At 40.6% G+C, this 18,032-nt stretch overlaps 1 protein-coding gene across 1 annotated transcript in view; it reads left to right on the top strand.

Annotated features, from left to right (window-relative positions):
- Positions 1-18,032, top strand: part of ADGRE3 (adhesion G protein-coupled receptor E3) — a 70,815-nt gene that overhangs the window by 10,556 nt on the left and 42,227 nt on the right. The window contains exons 2-3 of the mRNA XM_079773370.1: positions 3,540-3,590; positions 9,167-9,289. Coding sequence (XP_079629496.1) covers positions 3,572-3,590; positions 9,167-9,289 — 142 coding nt within the window. The 5' untranslated portion in view covers positions 3,540-3,571. The remainder of the gene's footprint in view (positions 1-3,539; positions 3,591-9,166; positions 9,290-18,032) is intronic.

Genomic DNA, 18,032 nt, shown 5'->3' with positions numbered 1-18,032 from the left:
CCAAAGACTCCATCAAAAAACTACTAGACCTAATAAATAAATTTGGCAATGTAGCAGGATACAAAATTAACACCCAGAAATCTATGGCCTTTTCATACACCAATAATGAACTCATAGAAAGAGAAATGAAAAAAACAATCCCATTCACCATTGCACACAAAAAATTAAGATACCTATGAAGAAATTTAAGGATGTAAAAGACCTGTACTCGGAAAACTACAGGACATTGAAAAAAGAGATAGAGGAAGACATAAACAAATGGAAGAACATACCATGTTCATGAATTGGTAGAATCAACATCATTAAAATGTCCATAGTACCTAACAATCTATAGATTTAATACAATACCTATTAAAATACCAATGGCATATTTCAAAGATCTAAAACAAACTCTATAAAAATTCATCTGGAATTTTTAAAAAAAAGACCCCAAATAGCCACAGCTATCCTGAGAAAGAAGAACAAAGTTGGAGGGATCACAATACCAAACATCAAGCTATATTACCAAGCCATGGCTCTCAAAACTGTCTGGTACTGGCACAAGAACAGACATATATACCAATGGAACAGAATAGAGAACCCATAAATTGACCCAAGCCATTATACTCAATTAATATTTGACAAAGGAGGCAAGAGCATACAATGGAGTCAAAACAGTCTCTTTAATAAATAGTGTTGGTAAATTTGGTCAGATACATGCAAAAAAAAAAATGAAACTAGATCACCAACTTACACCATACACACAAAAAACAAACTCAAAATGGCTAAAGGACTTGAATGTAAGATGGGAAACCATAAAAATCCTACAAGACTCCATAGGCAGCAAAATTGCAGACATGTGTTGTAGCAATATCTTTACAGACACAGATCCTAGGGCAAGAGAGACTAAGGAGAAAATAAACAAATGGGACTACATCAAATAAAAAGCTTCTGCACAGCAAAAGAAACCATCAATAAAACAACAAGAAAGCCCACTGCATGGGAGAACATACACTGAGTGGCCAGATTATTATGATCTCTGAACGCATAATAATCTGGCCACTCAGTGTATAGCCTATATAATAAAAGGCTAATATGCAAATTGTCCCCTTGACCAGGAGTTCGACCAGCAGGCAGGCCAACCGCACATGTCCCCTCCCCCTGGCCAGGCTGGCCGGACCCCACCCATGCATGAATTCATGCACTGGGCCTCTAATAAATAAATAAATACACACACACACACACACACACACACACACACACACACACATCCACTGAGTGGCCAGATTATTATGCATTCAGAAATCATAATAATCTGGCCACTCAGTGTATTTGCCAATGTTATCTCCAATAAGGGTTTAATCTCATTTACAGGGAACTCATACAACTTAACAAAAGATAAACAATCCAATCAAAAAATGGACTAAGGATCTAAATAGACACTTTTCAAAAGAGGACATTCAGAAAGCCTAGAGACATATGAAAACATGCTCAAAGTAACTAATCATCCGAGAGATGCAAATCAAAACAACAAATAGGTATCACCTCATACCTGTCAGAATGGCTATCATTAACAAGTCAACAAACAAGTGCTGGAGCGGATGCGGAGAAAAAGGAACCCTCCTTCACTGTTGGTAGGAATTCGGACTGGTGCAGCCATTGTGGAAAACAGTATGGTGTTTCCTCAAAAATTTAAAAATGTAACTGACATTTGACCCAGTAATACCACTTCTAGGAATATATCCTAAGAAAACAGAAATACCAATCAGAAAGGATATATGCAATCCTATGTTCATAGCAGCACAATTTACAATAGCTAAGATTTGGAAACAGCCTAAACGCCCATCAGCAGATGAGTGGGTTAGAAAACTATGGTACATCTACACAATGGAATACTATGCTGCTATAAAAAAGAAGGAATTCTTACCATTTGCAACAGCATGGATGGACCTGGAGAGCATTATGCTAAGTGAAATAAGCCAGTCAGTGAAAGAAAAATATCACATGATCTCACTCATTTATGGATAATAAAGAACATTATAACCTAATGAATAAAATGATATATACAGAGGCAGTGAAGCATCGAACAGATGTCAAATTACAGCGGGAAGGCTGGGGAGGGAGGGAGGAGGTAAGAGATCAACTGAAAGACTTGTATGCATGCATATAAGCATAACCAATGGACGCAAGACACTGGGTGGTTGGGGTGAGGGCATGTGCTGGGGGGGTAGGGGAGGCTGGGGGGAAGGTCAATGGGAGAGGGGAAAGGAGACATATGTACTATTTGTAATACTTTAAACAAAAAGAAAAAGAAAACTTAGTATATTCATACAATTAAATAACATTCAGCCTTAAAAAAAAAAAAATAGGAAGTCCTGCCATTTGTGAAAATATGAATGAACCTCGAGGACATTACACTAAGTGAAATAAGCCAGCCACAGAAGAAAAAATACTGCATGCTTCTACTTATAGGAAGTATCTAAAGTAGTCAAAATCACAGAAGCAGAAAATAAAATGGTTGTTTCCAGATGCTAGAGGGAGGGCTTAAATGAGGAGTTGTTTTTCCATGGTTATAAAATTTTTGTTATACAAGATGAATAAGGTATAGAAATCCACTGTAAAACATCGTGCCTAGAGTTAACGATGCAGTATTGTGTTCAGAATATGTTAAAAGGGTAGATTCCATGGTGAGTGTTCTTACCAAAGAAAGAAGAAAAACACGAAAGAACACAAGGAAGTTTTTGGAGATGATGGATATGTTTTAGTACCTTGATTGTAGTGATGGTATCATGGGTATATGGTGTATGCATATGTCCACACTCATGAAGATGAAGACATTAAATGTGTGTGATTTTTGTATACTAATTATACCTTGATAAAGGTTTTAAAAAGCGGTTCCCAGTAATGGAAGGGTTTGGGGGTGATGGATGTAGATGAGGGTGGATTAGTTTGGTGGACATGAGATAAACTTTGATTCCGGTGCAGCCTGACCAAGGTTGACATGTTAGGAGGAAGCCTAAACTACCTCAGGCCCTGAGACCACATGAAGGGACAGTAATGCCCAAATAGTTTCCAGCCACTCCAGCCCCAGCCACTGTGTAACTGCAACAATATAAGAAACTCTGCCCTAACCAGTTTGGCTCAGTGGATAGAGTGTTGGCCTGTGAACTCAAGGGTCCCAGGTTCGATTCTGGTCAAGGGCATGTACCTTGGTTGCGGTCACATACCCAGTGGGGAGTGTGCAGGAGGCAGCTGATCGATGTTTCTCTCTTATCGATGTTTCTAACTCTCTATCCCTCTCCCTTCCTCTCTGTAAAAAAAGTCAATAAAATATTTTTTAAAAAAGAAAAAGAAAGAAACCCTGAGTCAGAATCACCCAGTTAGGCTCTTCCCAAATCTCTGGCCCACAGGAATCATAATAAAATGAAGGTTGTTGTTTTAAGCTGCTACATTTTGTGACGGTTTATTTTACAGTAGTAGATAACTGATACACAGTCCTTGGAGAACTTCCTGAAATCTTTTCTCAATAGTTTCATGTTTCTCCCTTTTCCCTGTTCCAGGACTCTGCATTCTGCTGAGTTTGTCAGGAGTCATGATTCAGAAGGCCAACTGTAAGTGCAAAAAGCCCACCTCTCAGTAAAGCATCAAACAGTCTGTCAAATTACAGCAGGAAGGTTAGGGAGAGGTGGGGAAGATAAGAGATCAATCAAAGGACTTGTATGCATGCATATAAGCATAACCAATGGACGCAAAACTCTGGGGGGTGAGGGCATATATGGGAGTGGGGTGGGGGGGGCAATGGTAAGATATGTACACATATAATACCTTAATAAAAAAAATTGGAAAAAAAATAAAATAAAAAAGCCCGCCTCTTCCATCATCAGAGACCAGGAAGCGGGTAGATTAAGGATGAACCTGGGGACACCCACATCCTCCAACAATCTAGAAAAAAGAGGCTTATTTGGGGAACAGAGCTTGAGCAGGCTTGCTCCTGTGCTGTTTCTTTCTTAATTGATCATTTAATCAAATTTGTATATATTTTAATTTATATTTTTATGTTACTTTTATTAGTCTATTTGTTTGCTTTTAGTACCCACAATGTATCCAATGTGGAGATAGAACAATGAATAAAACAAAGTCTCTTGAAGTAAACACTCAAGTGGGGAGAAACAGCATGATGGTCAGCATTTCATTCTGATTATAAGCACATCAACACAAAATGAACAAGATCATTTCAGGTTAGTTTTAAATCCTTGGAGAACTCACTAGATTGTGGTTCAGAAGGTATAGGGTGGGGCCTGAGATTCTGCATTTTTATCCAAAGGATGCATTCTGAGTAGCCAAGCTCTACATAGTGGGACCCCATCATGTTCCCAGCACGATGTATTAATTTACTCCTCATAATAACCCATTTTACAGATGAGGAAATTGAGGCACAGAGAGTTTAAGATACTTGTGCAAAAATACACAGGTATTAAGTAGTGAAACCAGAATTGAACCCAGGGTCCCAAGTCTTAATGAACTCATTCTCCTTTTATAAATCCTGTAATGATTTTGAGAATGACACAGTTATTATTAATTGAAATTTTTCTGTTAACATTAATTTGTTTAATGCCAACCCCAGTCCTACATCATACACAGTCTCTACAACTTGGGTTCAGTGTTTCTAATATTTTTTAGATTTTTTAAAATTTACTATTTAGGTATAGTTGACATACAATATATTAGTTCCAGGTGTACAACTTAATGATTAGACATTGTGAAATCTTGCCATTTGTGATAACCTGGCTAGATCTAGAGGGTATTATGCTAAGTGAAATAATTCAGATGGAGAAAGGCAAATGTCATATGATCTCACTTATATGTGGAATCTATAAAACAAAATAAATGAACAAACAAAACAGAAACAAATTCTTAAAGACAGAGAACAAACTGATGGTTGCCTCATAGAAGAGAGCTGGGAAGTGGAGAGGAATAGGTGAAAAAGGAAAAGATATTAAGAAGTACAAATTGCCAGTTATAAAAAGTCACAGGGAGTGCGACTCTGGAGCCAGGGTGGCTACTTGATATTCCACTGCCTCTGCTCATACTGAAAACATGGAAATGTGGAAGCCTCAAACTCAGCCATGGCTCCAAAGGCAAAGGTCAGTACCGATAGCAGTCAGGACCCAATGATGTGACTGACCCAAGGGCATTTCTCTTGGATTTGGCCACAAACTTATAGATCTTCTGCTCTGTATACAGGAACAGGCCCCAAACTCCATGAAGACAAACACTGCTCTGTTCAGGATGTTGCCCTATGTCTCTTCATCTGGCAGTCACACTGTACAACAGCTCACTTGACATGTTCAGGGTTAAGCCTCATGGTCAGCCAGCCTGAGAGAAAATCCCATCCATGAACAGAACAAAAGCAATCAAGACCCAATTACAACAGGAGAGCCCAAATAACCCACAAAAGGGACACTCCTAGAGCATCCAGCTCAGGAGTTCAAGGTGACCACACCACTGGGTCCCACAGGACATTTACAACAAAAGGTCACTTCATGAAAACTGAGAGTCATAGCAGTTCTATCTAATACATAGAAACAAACACAATGAGACAACTAAAATGGGGAGACAAAGAAATAAACCCCAATGAAAAAAGGGGATGAATCTTCAGAGCAAGAGATAAATGAAATGGAGGTAAGCAAATTATCAGACACAGAGTTCAGAGTAATGCTTATAAGGATGCTCAAGGAACTTCAAAGAACTTAATGGGAACTACAAGGAACTTAGTGGAAACTACATTAGCGTGTAAAGGGCATGGAAACCATGAATAAGAACCAGTCTGAAATGAAGAATACTATATCTGACATCAAAAATACACTGGAAAGAATTAAAAGTAGGCTGGATGAAGCAGAGGATCGAATCAGTGATTTGTAAAACAACACAGAAAAAAAACACTCAATTAGAGCAACTAAAGGCAAAAACACTTAAAAAGAATGAGGATAGTTTAAGGGGACTTTGAGACAACATGAATCAGAACAACATCTGAATTATAGGGGTATCAAAGGGAGAAGAAAGTGAACAAGGGATAGAGAACCCATTTAAAGAAATAATGACAGAAAACTTCCCTAACCTGGTGAAGAAAAAAGTCACGCAAGTTCAGGAAGTACAGAGAGTCACAATCAAGATGAACCCAAAGAGCCCTGGACAGTTTCGTTAAGTGATTAGAAAGTTGTAGGCTCGAACCTGGGCCCACGTTGGGGTACGTGCAGGAGGAAACCAATCAATGTGTCTCTTACATCAATGTTCCTCTCTCTGTCTCTCCCCCTCTCTTCCACTCTTTCTAAAAATTAGTGGAAAAATATTCTTGGGTGAGGATTAACAACAACAAAAAAAGAGACCCAGGACACATTATAATTAAAATGGCAAATGTTCCTAGAAGAAACCATAGGCAACAAAATCTCAGACATCTCTTGTAGTAATATGTTTGCAGATACATCTCCTAGGGCAAAGGAAAATAAGGAGAAAATAAACAAATGGGACAATATCAAAATAAAAAGCTTCTTCACAGCAAAAGAAACCATCAACAAAATGAAAAGGGAGCCCAGTGTGTGGGAGAACATATTTGGTAATGATACATCTAATAAAGGGTTAATATCCAAAATATATAAGGAACTCATACAACTTAACAAAAGGAAAACAAATAATCCAATATAAAAAATTGGCACAGGACCTAAATAGACAATTCTCCAAAGTAGACATACAGATAGCCAAAAGACATATGAAAAAATGCTCAAAGTCACCAATCATCAGAGAGATACAAATTAATACAACAATGAGGTATCACCTCACACCCATCAGAATGACTACCATCAACAAATTACAAGTGCTGGTGAGGATGTGGAGAAAAAGGAACCCTAGTACACTGCTGGTAGGAATGCTGACTGATGCAGCCACTATGAAAAACAGTGTGGAGTTTCCTCAAAAAATTAAAAATGAAACTGCCATTTGACCCAGTAATCCCACTTCTAAGAACACTAGAGGCCTGGTGCACAAAATTTGTGCATGGGGTGGGGGGTGTCCCTCAGCCTGGTCTGTGCCCTCTCGCAATCCAGGAACCCTCGGGTAGGGTCCCTAGGCCTGGCCAGCGATCAGGGCCTATCGGGGCTTTCCTTCCCCTGGCTGCCAGCAGCTGGCCCTGCCTCCACCATTGCCACTGCTTGCCATCTGTGTGGCGCTGCTCCTCTCTCCCCGACCACACCACCAGTTGCCTCCCTCTGCAGGCGACAGGCAACAGCCATGGGGTGCAGTCGCTTGGCTGGCCTGGGCCTCCCTCTGCAGGGCAATCGCTGGCTGGCCCTGCACACCCGCCCCAGTGTCACTGGCCGGTGGCCTGGGCCTCCCTCTGTGGGGCAATCGGTTGCAGGGCCCCCACAGAGGGAGGTATCGCCTACCCACCACAGTGCTGCCATCCAGGTGGCCTGAGCCTCCTCTGCTGGGAGATTGATTGATCGTGGAGCCCTGAGATCAATTGTCCAGCAGAGGGAGGCCCCGCCCACCCGGCCAGGGCTCTGAGATCAATCACTGCACAGAGGGAGGCCCTGCCCACCCGCACAGCACCCCTGATCAGGTAGCCTGAGCCTCCCTCTTTGGGGCAATCGACCATGGGGCTCCACAATCGATCACTGTACAGAGGGTGGCCTGGGCTTCCCTCTGTGGGGCGATCGTGGGGTGATGGTGGGGCCCTCCCTGACCAATTGCATCACACCCGCCTTGGCTGGTCTGGTGCCAGTGCGTGTCATAGCATGGTCATCCAGGCAGTCATTCTGCTGTTCAGTCGATTTGGATATTACACTTTTATTATTATAGATATCCTAAGACTCCAGAAACACCAACCATGTTCATAGCAGCATTATTTACAATAGCTAAGATCTGGAAACAGCCCAAGTGCCCATCAATAGATGGATGGATAAAAAAAAGCTGTGGTACATTTACATAACGGAATACTATGCCGCTGTAAAAAAGAAGGATCTCTTACCCTTTGCAATAGCATTGATAGACCTGGATATGATTATACTAAGTGAAATAAATTAGTCATAGAAAGAAAAATATCACATGGTCTCACTTATATGTGGAATGTAATGAAAAAAATAAACCAACAAACATGAACTGACATGAATGCATGGAACACACTCACAGATCTCGGAGGGAAGTGGGGAGGAAATGGGAAGAGATTCATCAAAGAACTTAAGAATTTATATGCATACTAGAGGCTTGGTGCATGAAATTCATGCATGGGGGGGTCCCCTCAGCCCAGCCTGCACCCTCTCCAATCTGGGACCCCTCAGGGGATGTCTGACTGCCAGTTTAGGCCCGATCCCAGGGATTGGGCCTAAACTGGCAGTCGGACATCCCTCTCACAATCAGGGACTGCTGGCTCCTAACTGCTCACCTGCCTGCCTTCCTAATCACCCCTAACTGCCCCCCCCTGCCAGCCTGATCACCCTTAACCACCTCTGCCTGCCTGCATGCCTGATTGCCCCCAACTACCCCCCCTGCCAGCCTGGTCCTCCAACTGCCCCTCCTGCTAGCCTGGTAGCCCCCAACTAACCCCCTGCTGGCCTGGTCACCACACACAGCCTGCTGTTCAGTTGTTTGGCCATCCCTCACTAACCCCCCTGCTGGCCTTGTCGCCCCATGCAGCCTGCTGTTCGATCATCCATCTGGTTGTTTCAGTTGTGACAGCCCCTGGCTTTTTATATATTAGGGTATGCATAGCCCATGGACACAGACAATAGTTCAGTGAAGGCCTGGCATGGGGTGGGGGCTGGGTGGAAGGGTGGGGGTTGGAAATGGGGGACATCTGTAATACTATCAACAATACAAAATAAATTTAAAAATAATAATTTTTTAAATAAAAAATAGTCTCGGGGATGTAAAGTACAACATAGGGAATATAGTCAACAGTATTTTAGGAACTATGTATGGTGTCAGGTGGGTACTAGACTTATCAGAGTGATCACATTGTAAGGTATATAAATAGTATCTCTAATTTTTTTTTTTTTACTGTACTGAGATTAAACAAAAGGGAAAATGTACAAATTCCCTCAGTCTTGAGAGGCCCTGTTCAGAGGCAAAGCCAAATAATAACTCAAGAGTTTTTGACCCAGGTGAATCTGACCTGCCTCTCTTCTCCCTGCAGGTACCTGTCCTCGGTGCCCCCAAAATGCTATTTGTGTCAATGACACACAGTGTACCTGCAACCCTGGATACACCTCCCAATCTGGGGAGAAATTCTTCACATTCCCCTTGGAGATATGTCAAGGTAAAGGGGTAATTTTCAAATTACCCAGAGTTGGAACTGGAAGGTAGGCAGCATAAGGGCTGTGGGGAGGTAACAGTAATGTACAATGCTGAAAACTACCACTCAACCTTCACCAAGAAACACTTTCACGAAGTCTGCAAAGGGGGAGCTCTTCCAGAACCTAGCTAGGCCTCAGTATTCTCCTCTATAACATGGGAGTGATAATGCTGACTTTATGAGGATGGGAGGGGATTGAATAAGGTAATGAATCTGACAGTACTTCGTGGATTATAAAACATCATATAAATGGTGTTTTTTAAGTTCAAAAAAGAGAATATGCATGGAAGTCATAGCCAAGAGAGAATAAAAGCTTGGGCAGAAATTTTGCTAATATAAGTTCCTATGTTCCCCTAAGATGCAAAATGCAGACTCAGCTCAATAATTAAAAGGTCCAACCCTATGGGGGAATGAACACTCCAAACTTTAATTAATAGTGGCTTGTTTCCCTCCCCTAGTTCAAGCACCCTCCTGGTTGGAAGCCTGCAGTCAGTCCTCTTTCCCACCTAACACTTCTATTCTTCTTTGCCCCATCTTGCTACAGTTGGAACCCAGAAGAAAGAGGAAAAGGAAGTAGGAAAGTCTCTACTTGGCTGATGCTATTGTTGCCATTTAGCCTCTATGTTCCCGAGTTAGAGCCTTTCTCTATGATAGCCTTTGTGGGTTGTATGAAGATAATGCCCCTCTTACCCAGTCACTGCCCCGAAATTCCCTTGATAACAGTAAGTTCCTTCCTACACCTTCCTCATCCTGGAGGAATCTTGTGCTTCCTCCAGCTTCTCCCTGCTGAAGTCCATTTGCCACTCCAGGTGACCCTCTTGAAGAGAACTAAGCAACCCCACACCAGAAATCACTCACACCTGACCCAGCTCTAGTTCTTGGGAAATATTTACCCACCTTTGCCCAAGAAACTCGGGATGTGCAGGTGAAGTAGACATCTCTTCTTTGCCCAATGGAAGTCAATGGCTCACCCTTTCGATTTTTTAGGAAGAAATCAGCTGGGTTCCCCAAAAATACAGACAATGTATGTAATTAGCTGAGTGAACTCCTTAAAAAATCTCTCTCTCTCTCTCCCTCTCTCTCTCTCTCTCTCTCTCTCTCTCTCCTTGGGTAGGAGTGGAGGGGCTCACAGCACAGCATCAGCTCTCTCCAAAATAAATCCTCCCTCTCTTACTCGTCATCTCCTGATTCTTCAAACCCTTAATAGAATCTGGCCATATGATCCTTAAAAATCATATGGCCAGATTCCAGACACCTTCTCCTTTGTACATGTTGCATCTGGGCCGTTTCCTCACTTGGAAATATGGCGTCTACTCCAGTTGGTGACAATGCTGAAATTTCTGCTTTAATGACTGTTATTATAATAAGTTAACATCAAAGTATTACCTCACTATGTGCATTGTATAGAAAGGAAGTTATATTAAAGAAAAATTAGCAAAGACAATAACAAGTACAAAGATTTTGGACTGAAATATGTCTAACTGGTTCCATAAAAAGAAAATGAAGTCAGTGTATCCATAGCCTGGAAAGCGATAGGGACATTGAGTTAGAGGCATAGTTGGGGACCAATCTTATAAAGCCACCATCATCTTTTAATTGGAATTTAATTCATATGCCATAAAATTCATACTTTTAAAATATATAATTTAGTTGGTTTTAATATATTCCAAAATCGTGTACCATTACTACTAATTCCAGAACATTTCACCACCTAAAAAAAAAAAAAAAAAACCTTATTAGCAGTGACTCTTCATTTACCCCTCCACCCAGCCCTTGGAAAACACTAATCTGCTTTTGTCTCCATGGATTTGCCTGTTCTGGGCATTTTATATAAATGGAACCACATAATATGTGGTCATTTGTGTCTGGCTTCTTTCACTCAGCATAATGTTTTCCAAATTCATCCTTGTTGCAGTATATATCAGTAATTCATTCCTTTTTATGTCTGAATAATAGCCATTATATAAGTATATCACATTTTATTTATCTGTTATCAATTGATAGACATTGTGTTGTTTCCAGTTTGGGACTCTTATAAATAGAGTGAACATCATGTACAAGTATTTGTTTGAACACCTGTTTTCCATTCTTTAGAGGTATATACTTAGGAGTGGAATCAGTGAGTCATATGATAACTGTGCTTCACTTTTTGAGAACTTGTGAACTGTTTTCCAAAGTGGTTGTGCCATTTTACATTTCCACCAGCAATGTCTGAGAGTTCCAATTTCCCCACATCCTTCCCAACACTTATGGTCTGTCTTTTTTATTATAGTCAACATCGTGGGTATGAAGTGATATCACATCGTAGTTTTGATTTGCATTTACCTAGTGACTAATGATGTACAGCATCTTTTCATATGCTTTCTATCTTCTTTGAAGAAATGTCTATCATCCCTGACCAGTGTGGCTCAGTTGGTTGAGTGTCTTCCCATATACCAAATGGTTCAATCCCCAGTGGGGGACATGCAGGAGGCAGCCAATCAGATAAATGTTTTGCTCTTACGTTGATGTTTCTCTCTCTCCCTCTCCCTTTCTCTCTCTCTCTCTCTCTCTCTCTCTCTCTCTCTCTCTCTCTCAAGATCAATTTAAAAAAAACCTTCCATCTTTAAAAAAAGAAATGTCTATCAAGTTATTTACCCATTTTGAATTGGGTTGTTTGTATTCTTTTCTTGTTGCTGAGTTGTGGTTCTTTATATATTCCAAATGCTAGTCCCTTACCAGATATCTGATTGGCAAATTTCCTCCCATCAATGGGTTTTCTTTTCACTTTCTTGATAGGGCCCTTTGAAGCACAAAAGTTTTTTTATGAAGCCCAACGTATCCATTTTCTCTTTTGTAGCTTGCGCTTTTGATGTCATATCTAAGAAACAATTGTTTCTCACAATCATTCATTTTTGTAGAATATGTTCCTCATTGTATTATAAAATGAAGGAATCACTTTTAATTTTTAAAAATTTATTAGGGATTTTAAACTAATGGCTAAGATTTTCTACTTTTTAATTTTTTATTAGAAGTTTCTTTGCTTGAGCATATGATTGAGTTTATTAAAATGTATATTTTCTGTTCAAGGAATGTGAGATTCTCCCAGTGCATAGGTCTCTGTCTCTTTCAGTTTTTCTCTATTTCTGTCTCTTTCTACCTGTGTGTGTGTGTGTGTATGTGTGTGTGTCTTTGTCTCTCTGACTGTGTGTGTGTGTTTATTAATTTTATTTATTCATCAGTTTCTCCATATCCTTATTTATTTTTTATCTACTAGTTCTGAGAGAACTAAATTGAATATACCAGTGCAATTGTATTTTGATTTGTTCTTGCTTCTTGCATTTCCACTTTGTTTTTGCTTTTTGTATTGATCTGCTATGTTGTTTGGTGGGTACATAATTATGACTGAAATAAAATTTTCTGATAAGCATCAATACACAGTGTCCCACTTTACCTTATTTAGAGCTTCAAACCTTAAATTCCACTGAATCTGGTATTAATATTACATGTTCTGTTTTAATTTTCCTAGCATCCCTTTGTATACCTCTTTATTATTAACATTCTTTTTAAAATATATTTTTATTGATTTCAGAGAGGAAGGAAAAGAGAGAGCAAGATAGAAACATCAATGATGAGAGAGAATCATTGGTTGGCTGCCTCCTGCACGCCCCCTATTGGGGATTGAGCCCACAACCTGGGCATGTGCCTTTGACTGGAATCAAACCCAGGACCCTTCAGTCCACAGGCCAACGCTCTAGCCACTGAGCCAAACCAGCTAGGATTTAACATTCTTTATCAGTCTTCTGAAAACAGCAAGGTTCATTGCTCACCCTTGCTTCCTCTTCCCTTCATCTTCCCCCAGGTTAAGGTTTCTGAACTTACTAATTTCACACTTGTTAATTTGTTATTTGCTTAGAGCACATTCTTGAATTTTTTCTTCAAATTGGGTACGTGGGTAATATCTCTCTCAAGTATTGCATAATCTCATTTTCTTTCACTCTAATAAGTAGATTCTATCTGTTCTTGGTAGAGAATTTTTTAGTCAGTCCTCTTATCCCAGTTATTCATTGGTGCATATCCCAGTAACCACAGAAACTGTCTTCAAGCTTGCAGGGTTGCAGATAGGAATTCTAATATCAACTTGAGTCTCATTTCTTTGTAGTAACTTGTAACTTGTCTCACACTTTGTAAGGTTTTTCCCAGAAGTCCCCAGAAGACCATTCTTACTTTTCATTGGATAGAAGTGTGTCACATGACCACCCTTGGTGAAAGGGATGCTGAGAAAGAGAGTACCTAAGAAATGGGAACAAGACTGCCATGTCTGGCCTGAGAAATGATATTTTGTGCTGGTCTCAGTCTATGGCTAGTAATGCTGTACGCTGAAAATGCCTGTGGAGGGTGGGGAAGGGGGTTCTCACCTGGACCCAGATGACACATTTCCCCTTTCTAAATTAATGTTACAACTGGACTGACCTTTTGGTTCTTATTATGATTGCAAGATGTCCTTTAGCAATAACCATTAGAAAGTTGTGAAAAGATACAGGTTTATACAGTCCTGTGACTGGTGGTATGCTTATTGGAAATCCACTTTGGAGTGGAAGCCTCTTTGAAATGGATGCCTCGGCAATCAAAGCTTAAGTTAGGTTTTTGCATTACAAAAAAAAAAAAAAAGGTCAGGGTTTACACCACAAATAGCAACAATATTGCCATGTCTGGGCTCCCGAGCGAAGAATTACTATTGAGTGGGCACTATGTCACACTCTGAAACCCCAAATTTCAAGTTTTCTGAACCAGACAGGGAAATCACACATTTTTCACTACGCACTTGACAATTTTAAAAAGCTGCACTAACAAAATACCACAGGCTGGGTGGCTTAAATAACAGAAATTTATTTTCTCACAGTTTTGGAGGTTGAGAAGTCCGTGATGAAGGTTCTGGCAGATTCAATTCCTGGTTAGGCTTATCTCCCTGACTTGTAAATGTCTGCCTTCTTTATTTTTTTAAAGTATATTTTACTGATTTTTTACAGAGAGGAAGGGAGAAGAATAGAGAGTTAGAAACATCGATGAGAGAGAAACATCGATCAGCTGCCTCCTGCTGGGGATGTACCCACAACCAAGGTACATGCCCGTGACCAGAATCGAACCTGGGACCTTTCAGTCTGCAGGCAGACGCTCTATCCATTGAGCCAAACCGGTTAGGGCAAATGTCTGCCTTCTTGTTATAGCTTCATAAGGAATTTCCTTGATTATTGCAAGTGGTAGAATGGGGGAAGGAGGCTTTCGTCTCTTATTATAAGGACACTAATCCTATCACATCAGGAACCCATTCTTTTTTTTTTTTCTGTCGCCTTTTATCCTTTCTATGCCCTCTTCCACCTCCACGCATCCCCTTTCACCCCTGCAATCACCACACTGCTGTCCATGTCCATGAGTTCTCTCTTTTTTTGTTGTTGATGTTCAATCCCTTCACCTTCCCACCCTGACTCCAGGTGTCTGCCTGCTCTTTACCTGAGTCTGTCTGTATTTTGCTCCGTAGTTATTTGTTCATTAAATTCCACATAGGAGGGAAATCAGGCCCCCATTCTTATGACCACATTTAATTTCAGTTACCTCCTTGGAAGCCCCATCTACAGCCACACTGGGGATTAGAGCTTCAACATATGAACAGAGGGCATACAAACACTCAGTCCATGACAGCAGACATGGTCAATGTCCCACTTAGATGCGCTGGGCATTTGCCATTCCTTTGCACACCAAGTCTGAGACTTTCTCTAGCTACTGAAGACTACTCAGCCCATGTTCGGGACAGATTGAAAGGGGGCTTAACACTCCCTGGGAGCATTCCCCCATGGATAAATGGTGAGATTTGGTGGATAAATAGCCTAGCGCCCTCACTCTTTGCCTGGGGTTACTCTGAAGTGTGTGCTCTACACTGCCTCCCAGAGGTACCTAGAGGAATTGGGACCCTGTTATCCACAGTGGAAACTTGCTTGGTATTCTTCTATTCATTTTCTGCCATCCCTGTCTCATTTCACCACTTCCCCTCCAGTGTTTTCTAGGCTCACCTCCCAAATAAAGTACTTGCACTTGGGTCTGTGTCTCAATGTCTGCTTCTTGGAGAACTCAACCAAAGTCAATGAGGAAAGGCAAGAGCAAGGACAGCCATTACCTTAACTGATTGTCTTGGGAAGTCAGGACAGACTCTGGTGGAGAGAGCATAGCCTCTGGCACATGTTAGATGCACAATAAATCTTTGTCGAATGAATGACCAAATTTCTCCTTTGTGTTCCAGATACTGATGAATGTAAGCCACCCATTAGTATATATTGTGGACTAAATGCTGAATGCCAGAATGTTCCAGGAAGTTTCTACTGTCACTGTGACCCTGGATATAAACTCCTCTCTGGGAATACACAGTTCAAGAATTCCAATGAGAACACTTGTCAGAGTAAGAAAATTTTTATCTTCTTGTCCTCCTTCCACATTTTTCACTGAGTCTAACACCAGAAAAGGTATTTTTTTTTTTTTTTGTGGTGAGGACAGGGCATGTTTCTATTTCCTGGAAGAAAATGGATAATGAAAAGAAGAGAAAAAAAGGAAAGAAGGAAGTTAAAGAAATAATGGGGTTCAGAAGGCAAGTAGACTTTGGAGATGTAGATGAAAAGGTGGTAAATGAGGCAAGATTCCTTGAATTGCAAAGAAGAGAAACTCACTCGGGTTAACTTAAACAGAAAAGATGAGTTTATGATAAGGATGCATGGATATATCTTGGAACTCAAGAACAGGAAAAGAGCTGGGCTTCTGAAATGAAATGAAACTGGAGGCTCAACACTCTCAGGGTACGCCAGTCTCTGATTCTCTTTGGGAAAGATCCTGTCCTCTCTTTCCCTGCAAATTGGATTTCTCTGCTTCCTTGTCCACAGGACAGGAACTATGACCAACAGCTGCAAATCTTACCAGTGTATTGCTCCAACCACCCAAAGAGAGATCAATTAACTCTTTCTCTTGGACCTAATTGCAAAGTCTTTGGAGATATACAAATTGGCCCAGTTTGAGTGATATTCCCACCCTCAGATCTGTGTCCAGGAGGAGGTATCATGTTGTATTGTTACATTGTAAGTCAGCGATATAAGCATGATCATCCTCATGGAAACTATATAGATGGGGAAAATCTATATCCAAGAAATATGGGACTTGGCAGACTATCTATGAGGTTTGGCAACAGTTGCAATGATCAGAGGAAGAATCTTTAAAGATAAATTCTAAGAAGCTGATTAGTAGAGAAACAATAATACTAATACCTAAATATATATTTCATTTATACTATGTACCAGGTACTACACTCAGTGCTTTCCATACATTATTTCATTTAAAATAATCATAATAGGCACTGTTATTACACATAAAGAAACTGAGGCATCCAAAAGTTAAGTAACTTGTCCAAGGTCAGGCAGCAAAGAAACAGGTTTTCAGCTTTTGCATCTGCACCACAACATGGGCCTCAGGGAAACCATAAAAGGGACAAATGCACTCTTTTTCTGGTGCAAAATAATGATGATGATGATAATAATAATAATGTTATCTCTCTTTATCAGTTAAGATACAGCCTGGAAAACAGAAACCTCACTAGGTCTTTCAAACATAAAGAATTTTACAGAGAGAATTGATACTGGTGAAGGACGAGATAAGAGAAGTCAAAGGGAGGGTGAGGAGGCAACCCAGAGATTAACAATAGCAGAAATATGCAGCCATCCTAGTCCTAGAGGGACAGAGGAGGAAGTGGTATTGCCAGGACCCAAGAGTTGAGTCCATCTAATGAGAGGTGGAAACTTGGGAGAGATGATGTAACCAATGTTGGAGCTACCACAAGAAGCAGCGAGAAAGGGGGAAAAATACCCCTGCTTCTCCCTTTCTCTCCTCTCCAATATTCTACCAGTATTTCCCGTTGGCTGAACCCATCAGGAAGCCACAGGGCAAGAAATCCTGGCAAATGGAGCTCTTTATGAAACAGAACAGAGAAGGGAATAGTAGGATCTGAGGAAAAATTGGCAGTTGACCAGCAATAACTGTTTTCCCAGAATATGAAGTCTTTTTTTTACAAATGTAAGTGAAGGTGGGAGCCTGGAGATAGTACAGTTCAACCTGTGTTATTTTAATATGGCCAGTAGTTCTTATACTATGAGATAGTGGAGGGATTACTCCCTTCTTTCCAAGCTTTCTTCAAAAAAATAAAACTTACCTATGAATCTCAGTTTGTACCTCCTTGTTCTTAAATTGGTTCTATTCCATTTTTTGCCTCCCTTATGTAGATTCTCAATTTTCCTTTTCATTGTTGAGATTTTTGATCACTGGGTCCATATCTGAGCCAAGGTTTATAGTTGATGGCTCCAGCTGGAGGGTGGAGAAAAGATCCTTGAGAGAAGTTGGCTGCAGCATGTCTCAAAGCGTTCTCATCCTTCTTACCACCACTCACCTTGTATCTGTCAGAATGCTTTGGGCTTTAACTAATATTATACCTGACTAAAAGTAACTTGTCAATAGGGATTATCAATAAATCTCAATATAACAAAAACCCAGAAATATATAGCTTTTCAGCTTGTTAATGTAGCATCTCAATAATAGCAGAGCTTTGGTTTGACAGTAGTTGGCTTTCCCTCATTGTCCCAAAATGACTGTCACATCAAATCCTCATACATCCAATCCTCATACATACATGCCTCTTTTG

This window comes from Cnephaeus nilssonii (assembly GCF_951640355.1).
Source record: "Cnephaeus nilssonii genome assembly, chromosome: 5".
NCBI classification, from domain to species: Eukaryota; Metazoa; Chordata; class Mammalia; order Chiroptera; family Vespertilionidae; genus Cnephaeus; species Cnephaeus nilssonii.
This window is presented reverse-complemented; position numbering and strand designations above follow the sequence as displayed.